Source organism: Melospiza melodia (assembly GCF_035770615.1).
Source record: "Melospiza melodia melodia isolate bMelMel2 chromosome 7 unlocalized genomic scaffold, bMelMel2.pri SUPER_7_unloc_1, whole genome shotgun sequence".
Taxonomy (NCBI): domain Eukaryota; kingdom Metazoa; phylum Chordata; class Aves; order Passeriformes; family Passerellidae; genus Melospiza; species Melospiza melodia.
In genome coordinates, this window is record NW_026948497.1 from 996,534 (window position 1) to 1,004,780 (window position 8,247).

General features: G+C 48.6%; 2 protein-coding genes across 2 annotated transcripts in view; one reads left to right on the forward strand and one right to left on the reverse strand.

The window, feature by feature from the left end:
- Positions 1 to 8,247, reverse strand: part of LOC134432715 (uncharacterized) — a 321,669-nt gene that overhangs the window by 84,057 nt on the left and 229,365 nt on the right. The window lies entirely within an intron of this gene.
- On the forward strand, positions 3,142 to 7,237 carry LOC134432751 (zinc finger protein 530-like). Its single transcript, XM_063181653.1, has 2 exons — positions 3,142 to 4,054; positions 4,255 to 7,237. Exons 1-2 carry the CDS (start codon positions 3,153 to 3,155, stop codon positions 4,439 to 4,441), a joined length of 1,089 nt encoding a protein of 362 aa, XP_063037723.1. The 5' UTR covers positions 3,142 to 3,152; the 3' UTR covers positions 4,442 to 7,237.

Consider the following 8,247-nt stretch of genomic DNA (forward strand, 5'->3'; position numbering starts at 1 on the left):
CTAGTTTAATGTTAATTTCCCTTTTTCCATAGTTTGCACATTTTTCCCATCAACTTCTACATACCCTGTATTTTCTCCTTTTGCAAGGAGTTGTATCTCTGTTAGCTAACATAACTCCCAAAGGACTTTTTTTTTTCTTTTTTTTCCCCTGTATCCAACTTACTGGTTTTCTGTGTCGTTTTTCAAGATCTTATCTATTAATCTTCTTCCTCTGTTTTTCCCTTTCACTAACAACCTAAATACCACTTTTCTTTCAACTACAAACACAGAAATAAAAAACTTTTTTCTCACACTACTTTCAGTACAATACACCTCCCTCCAAGGAGATATAGTGAAGCTTAAAATGCACAATCCACATTACCTTTACTTTCATTCATCTACATTCACTCACTTTTATTACCCATTCACTTCCACACATTCTTTCCCACCCTCAGGACACAGAGTGGATCCCTGTTGACAGAGAATCGCTGGTCCCTGTGGCCCCCCTCACCTTGGGGTGGCCTCTGGGTCTCAGTATCTCCGGGCCTCCTGGGAGGGCCCTGACTCTGCTGCCTCCGGTGCCGTTCACTTGTGAGGCTGATTTGTGTGTCACTCACACTCTTTAGCCAGGGCCCCCTCACACGCCCTGGGGACAATGGCTCGTTTGCAGGTCACCTGTACCTTATGCCACAGCCCCCACACGCCCAGGAGAGCAATGGCTCATTTGTGGGTCACACACTCCTCTTTCCACAGCCCCCCCTTCCCACCCGCCCGGGAAGCTGAGGCTGATTTTGTGTGTGACTCACTCTCACACACAACAAGACAACAATAAAGTATCTTTTGTTATAAAATATCAAATCGAGAGCCAAACTTATAAGAAAATTTAGCAAAGATTTATTAATTTCTCTGTGACACCGAAGTTTGGTCGTCAAAACCAGCACAGCCAAGGGTCAGCTCGAGCCCGGGTTCGGTGCTGGCTGAACATGGATCTGAGCTCTGAATGTCAGAGTCTCCCCCTGTTCACAAATGCTGCCTGACACAGTGAGTTCTTTTACAGTTTATTCTGCTCGAGGCAGAGATGACCGAATGTTCTTTGTGTCTCTTCCCATGCATAACCGTGTCTTTACCTGTGCAGAGGTGGACAAAGACTCAGTCCTGGTGTCTGATGTTGTCAGTAGACTCTGGGGAAGTCAGCATTCACATGCATCAGGGTGGGGCTGTGGATCATCTTGGTAGCTGTAGTGGTAGAGGCGTTAATCACTCTTGGCTAGACCTGGTGACCCAGGGAAGCCAGCGATTATCGCCCTGGAAGCATCTATTCTTTCATTAAAAACCCCGATGTTTATGTCAACCAAGTCCAGGAAGTGGATGTATATGAATAAGACACTGCTCCTGGCCAGGATGGTCAAAAGACATAGTGTGGATTTTACAATATTTTATACATTAATAGCTTTAATTATCTCTACCATATACTACACTTTCACATCACCTATTACAAGTTGAGGTGTTTCTGGCCAGTCCCCGTGCTCTTGGATATCCCTCAACCCATCTTTGTTGTCCAACCCCAGATGCTCTTGAGCATATCCTCAATCCGGCAGAATTTTGCTCAACCGTGGATGCTCTTGGAATGTTAATTCCTCAACCCAGCAGGTTTTAATTCTGGATGCTCTTGGGCTCTCTTATCCCTCAAAGCAGCAGAATTTTTAGGAGCCCCTTTTCTCCCATTTCCTAGTGGATTGGGCTCGGAAACTCCTCTGCTCCCTTCCTCCGAGGGGTCCAGCCCCGCTCTGAGACCCCGTCCCAGTTACCCCGGGGGATTCTCTCACTCCTCTTATCACTCGCTTTGTCTCTTTATTGGCTGCTTCCCTCGAGGAAAGTTGGAAAGGCAGTGGGAGACTCCAGCACTCACTTGGCAGGTCTGGGACAAGCAGCCCTCGTCTCATTCACAGCCCAAAGCAGAGAATGAGGGGAGAAGGGAGCCCGGGAGTCCAAACAACCCCAGCATCCTGAAATGGGGAGAGCGAAGCGGGGGGAGCCTTTGGCATTGGTGGGACTGCCAGCAGCCTGGGCAGGGCGGGCACCAGGCACAAGGGGGACCCCCAGTCCAAGCATGACCCCAGCAGCTGGGACAGGGGGAACCTCCGAACACCAGAGGGAAGGGACCAGGGATGGGGAACTCCTGGGAGGCTTTTTCAGGCCTGAATCTGGGTGTTTGGGAGGTGGATCTTGAGCCCTGATGGCCAGTGACTTGTTGAGATGGACTTGGCAGAGGGACCTTCAAACTCAATGTGTGTTGGGGAAGATGAAACAGAAAAGCCTTATAAATATGATTGTCTGGCAAAAGATTTTGTGAACATAAAAAGTATAAGGAAGATTGAAATGCAAGCAAGCTCTGAGATCCCTCAATTAGTGAACAACTGGAAAACAATGGTGTGGCCTAACTGAAGGTAATCCCCTTTTGATGAAACAATTCCTTCTGCTTGCAGACAGATCCAAGGGTCAGAGCAGACTCTACTAGCTCAATAGAAGGGGTCCAAGGAGGAGATTTTAGGGTTTAAAATGTATCACAGTATGGTGATGTAATGATTTTTACAGGCTGTATGTAAATGCTGCAGGATTTGTATCTTGTACTAGATCGGTTAGTGAGAAATAGAATATTCAACACAGAAGAAGATTGATTGTATTGTAACAGGAACCTTACTCTCATACGCTCTTCTCCTCTTATTCTCTTACCCTCTCATCCTCTCTACCCCTCTCTTCTCTCAGCCCTGCTCCGAGCTGTGCCTGGCAGCTCCAAGCAGGGCCCTGCACCCAGGCCCTTTGCAATAAACCGCAAGTTCCACGACCTGGCTGCAGAGATCTCTTGTCTCCGTCTGTCCCGACCGTCCTACCCCCCGATGCTCCTACAAACGCGCTCATCCCTTGTTTTCCCCAAACCAGCATTTCCCATTGCCAAGGCTTGGGAGGCTGCGAGGAAGAGGAAGATGCCCCGGGACACTGAGGCAGGTGAGGAGGAAGTCAGTGCCCCTTTCCCCTCTGTGGTGCTCCATCTTCCAGCCCAGCACAGCCCCGGCTGCAGCTCAGCCCTGGGGGGATCTCCTTGCCCTTGCCTGTGGCACGGAGGCAAATCCCATCCTGTCCTTGTCCTTCCTCCCCCAGAGCAGGAGCTGAGCATGGAGAGCAGGGAGGACAAATGCCCGCGGCAGAACCTGGTGGAAGAGGCCGTTTTGAGCGGCTCCACGGCGCAGGAAGCCAACGGGGAGGAAAAGCCCCGGAGATGTGCACGAGGAGGGGCTGCAAACGCAGCCGGCGGGGATCTGAGGGGGAAAGAGCCAGCCTGGGCTGGGAAGGCGGCTGGAGACGGAGCCAGAGCTCGGAGCTGGTGCTCCATGAGCAGCTCCACCTGGTGCTCTTCCCACACATGCGAGGAGTGTGGGAAGAGCTTCAGGTGGAGCTCTGACCTGATCAGGCACCAGAGGATCCACACTGGGGAACGGCCCTACGAATGTGGGGAGTGTGGGAAGAGCTTCAGCCGGAGCTCCCACTTGATGAAGCACCAGATGATCCACACTGGAGAAAGGCCGTACAAATGTTGCGAGTGTGGGATGTGCTTCAGCCACAGCTCCAGCCTGATCAGCCACCAGAGGACCCGCACTGGGGAGAGGCCCTATGAGTGTTCCAAGTGTCGGAAGAGGTTTAAGACCAGCACCCATCTCCTCCGGCACTATCGGATTCACAGAGAGGAGAGGCCCTTCCAATGCCCCGACTGCGGGAAGGGATTCAAGCACGACTCCACCCTCGTCACCCACCGGCGCATCCACACTGGGGAGAGGCTCTATGAGTGTGATAAATGCAGGAAGAGGTTTCCGACCAGCTCCTGTCTCCTCCTGCACTATCGGATTCACACAGAGGAGAGGCCCTTCCAATGCCCCGACTGTGCTAAGGGATTCAAGCACAACTGCAACCTCGTCAGGCACCGGCGCATCCACACTGGGGAGAGGCCCTACGAGTGTCCCCAGTGTGGGAAGAGCTTCTCCAGGAGCTCTCACTTGACCCGACACCAACAGAGGCACCGGTAAGGGAAGCCCTGCGAGTGCCCCGAGTGCGGGCAGAGCTTCGTGTGCTGCTCCAGCTCCATCCCCCACTGGAGGAGGCACTTTGGGCACAGCCCAGGTGCGCCACATTCCCTGTGATCCATGTTGAGAACACACCTGGCTGCTTCTACTTTTAATTTCACCTTAATTTTTTTCTATTCTCCATCTCTTTACACTGCAGAAGCCAAGAGGAATGGATCTGTCACCTCCAAACCACTCAAATCGCAGTGAAAACAGATCAATCTTACCCCAGAAGGAGCTCAAACCCGCCTCAAAAAACTCAGTCCCACGCCAAACTCACTCGATTCCGCAGCCATCAGGCTGACATGAGGCTGGGAGGTGATTTAGAGTCATGGGATCTCAGTTAGAGTGGTGGGATGGAGATAGTGTGGGGCTGGGTGTGTGGGATGTATTTGACAGCAAATAAAACTCTGAGACTTACTGATTTCTCTCCCGTTCATGTTCAGTCTGTTGCAGTTCTGTTTGCAGAGTGCCGCCTTCTCAGCTCATTTTCTTGGTGTCCTCTTTTCTCTCCTGCCTCTCTTTGCCTGCTCTGTTTCTCTCTCAGTGTCTCCCTGGGCCCACGGACCACCAGAGACCCTGCCCTGATTTAATTGACCCAGGCACCCCCAGAGACCCTCCCTATATTTAAGTGCCTCAGGGACCACCCAATACCCTCCCCTGATTTAATGCCTCAGTGACCACCAGAGACCCTCCCCTGATTTAATTGACCCCTGCTTCCAAAGACCCTCCCCTGATTTAGTTGACCTTTCCCTGTTTTAATTCCCCTTCCCCTGATTTAATTGACCCCTGCCCTGAATTAATTGACCCTGCCCTGATTTTGCTGTCCCCTGCCCTGATTTAGATGACCCCTCTGTCCCCACAGACCCTCCCCTGATTATTTATTATTTTATTTCCCAATTACTATTTAAGTTCCCAGTCCCAGGTGCTGAAGTCCTGAAGGCTGGCAGGGAAATGTCTCTGTAGGATTTTGCTCCATTTCCCTTCAAGGGCAGGAATATTTTTCCTGGCTGGAAGCTGGAATTGCAGACTTTTGGAATGTGTGCAGGGCAACACGGACTGGGATCAAACATGGACTAGGATCAGATAGGGGTTGGGATCAAATAGGGACTGGGATGAAATATGGACTGGGATCAAATAGGGACTGGGATCAACTATTCACTGGGATCAACTTTGGCCTGGGATCAAATATGGCCTGGATCAAATATGACAGATTTTATGGACTGGGATCAAATGTGGACTAGTGTTGTAGTGTGTTGTAATAGCCTGTTTTAAACGTCCGGGTCCCTTCCCCAGGTGTGCCAATACCCCTCTTTCAGATCTAAAACAGTAAACCAGGGTAGCTCAGGTGCCAAACATGTTAGTAGGGTGTATGGGTTTGCCACAAGTTGTACTGCCTGACCCTAGCCCGTTGTTTTCCTTAACTTGTACAGAAGGTGCATTCTCTGCCCTCCCTGGTATGTTAGAGGCCCATACCCCAGGAAACATTGGATCCATTATTTTCTTGTAAATTTCATCCTTATTTTCAATTTCAGTTTCACTAATTGTTAAAATTAAGCTCAATATATCTCCATATTCTTGATCCTTTACCTCTAAAATAATCTCTCCATCTTTAAATGTGATCTTGGCTTCCAGCTGCTTCAACAAGTCCCTACTCAACAGGGCCTTTGGAGAGTTGGGCACATACAAAAAAACTATGACTATTTTGATGGTTTGCAAAATATGATTTTTCAGATTGGTCAGTTGCCCCCTTACCATAACATCTGTTACAGGCATCGAGGCTTTATTTAACACTGAGTTTGCTGCCCCCGTGTCAACTAAAAATTCTATTTTCTTAGCTCCCATCTTTCTACCCTATCCCAGCCTTTTGCCTTAATTCAAAGTCTTGGGGTATAAAATAAGCTGAACGCACTCAGCTTTAATTATTTCTGCTGGGTTTCTTAAATTACATGAAACTCTCTTTTCTAATAATTCAAACATCCTGTTACTTCTTTGCTTCTCGTGACTGGTTGCTACTAAATTCCTTAGAGCTCTCTGAGTAGCCTTGGTTTCCTTAGAATAACATAAAGTGCCTGTCTTGGTCTCTTCCACCTAAACTCTGCTTTACAAAATCTCATTCTTTCCCAGTTCTCTTCCCGCACAGTCTAATTCAAGCGTTGTTTCTACTGACACTCACTTTGCTGCCTTGCAAAAAGCTGTGCCTCTTACAGCAAAAACTCTGATATGCCCACAAACACAGACACAGACACACATACACCCTGCATCTCAAATTCACGAGAGTCAGGGCTTAGGTTGTTGTGGGAGGGGAATTCCTCGAATTCCTTTAATTTGTTTTATCACAGTTAAACATAAATCACCATACTGCAGTTTTTCCATGTAAAATGCTACACTTGTTGCAAACAAAATCCTAAAATCTCCACAAACACAAGCCTACAATACCAAAAATCAAATTACCACAATGTGGGGAAAGAACCACACAAACTCACTGGGAAAGGGGTATCTCTTAAGAGTGCCCACTTTCCTTGACACAACCCAACATGCAACACTTCATCATCTACCCACATCAGCTTATCAGCCTCTTCTGGTCCTCACACACTCTGGACACAATCAAAATAACAGCACACAGTAAAATTCCAGGGACCGAGTCCAAACTGCGGGGACAGAAGAATCCCCTGAGTTCATCTAGCCACGGTTAAAATGCACACAATCTACACAAATCACACATCACCACCTTTAAACAATAAATGACTAAATGTCCTCACCCACATTTCTCCACTTGTTCCACTACTCCACAGGGTGTTCCTGCCCTCACAGACTGCCCCAGCCGGTGCTCCGGGCCTCACCTGGCTGCTTCAGACATGGGTAGAACTGCCCCTGCACGCCGTGGGTACTCACTCACTTGCTCGGTCTGTTTGATACACCATGCACTCACACGATTATAAACATGCCAACATTAACCACACAATGCATTAGCCATACAATGTCTGGACGCCACAAGCACACAAAGTTCGGGTTCACTCGGCTCACCCCAGAGTCGCTAGCGGCCGCTCCATTGAACAATGAACCCGTTCCCAGTTGCGCTATCAACCGGGAACCTCTGCCGCTGACCGTGCTCTTGGTCGATGGCTGCCTGCAAGCACAGGGACGAGGCTGTGCACTCGGACATCTCTCAGTGACTTATCAGCAGCCCTATCTCCCCTGGGCCCTTTGACAGACGTACCCCGTGTATCTGCACACCAGCAGGTCATGGTCTGTATCTGCAGGAGGCAAGCCAAGATGGAGCAGAGCTCCTCCTGGAAAATCCCAGGGAGTGCCCAGGAGTCCATCCTCCCTTCCACCCCTGCAGGGACAGACAATCGCCTGGCTGGCTCACCAAAATGATTAGTGGAAAAAAAAGAGAAACTCCACAACTTTGTACAAAGTCGTAAAGCCGGTATGTTTAGCACTGGACGCATGTGGGAATTGTTGTTCTCCCTAAAGGACACGCACACCCCTGAGAATTCCCCCTTGCTTATACATATGCATATAGTCTCATTCATATTCATTTTACTGATTTCACGTTACAGGTTGCAATTAGTGTTTATCAGTCCTTGCCCTTTGCGCAGAGAGCTCTCTGGTCAGCCTCAGCCTTTGGCCCTGACAAAGGGGCCTCCTCTTATCTTGAGAGTTTGAATTCCTTCTCTTGGTTGAGGCCATTCTGTGAGCACAAGATTTTCTCTTTGTTTTTTTTCCTCTCTTGTGAGAACAGGGAGTCTTAAGCACAGATAAACAAGTTACAGGCTCAGAACAGCACTTTTCACCTCAATCCAAAAATGCATTTCTATCCTGTTAAATTTCTACTTTGTCTCACCCATCCAAGGAATTATGTGCTCTGACTCCATGATTTTAAAGGCTGAACAGATGCTTTATTCTATACTATATTATACTACATTACACTATTGCTATACTAAATCTATACTAAATTACATACTAAAGAAAAACCTCTGACCCTTTCCTGACAGTCATGACCCAGCTTTGACCTAATTGGTCAATCAGTCCAAACAACCATCACCAGTGTCCAATTAACAAATCACTCTGGGTAAACAGTCTCCATAACACATTCCACATGTGCCAAACAACAGGTGCAGCAAGTGAGATAAGAATTGTTTTCTTC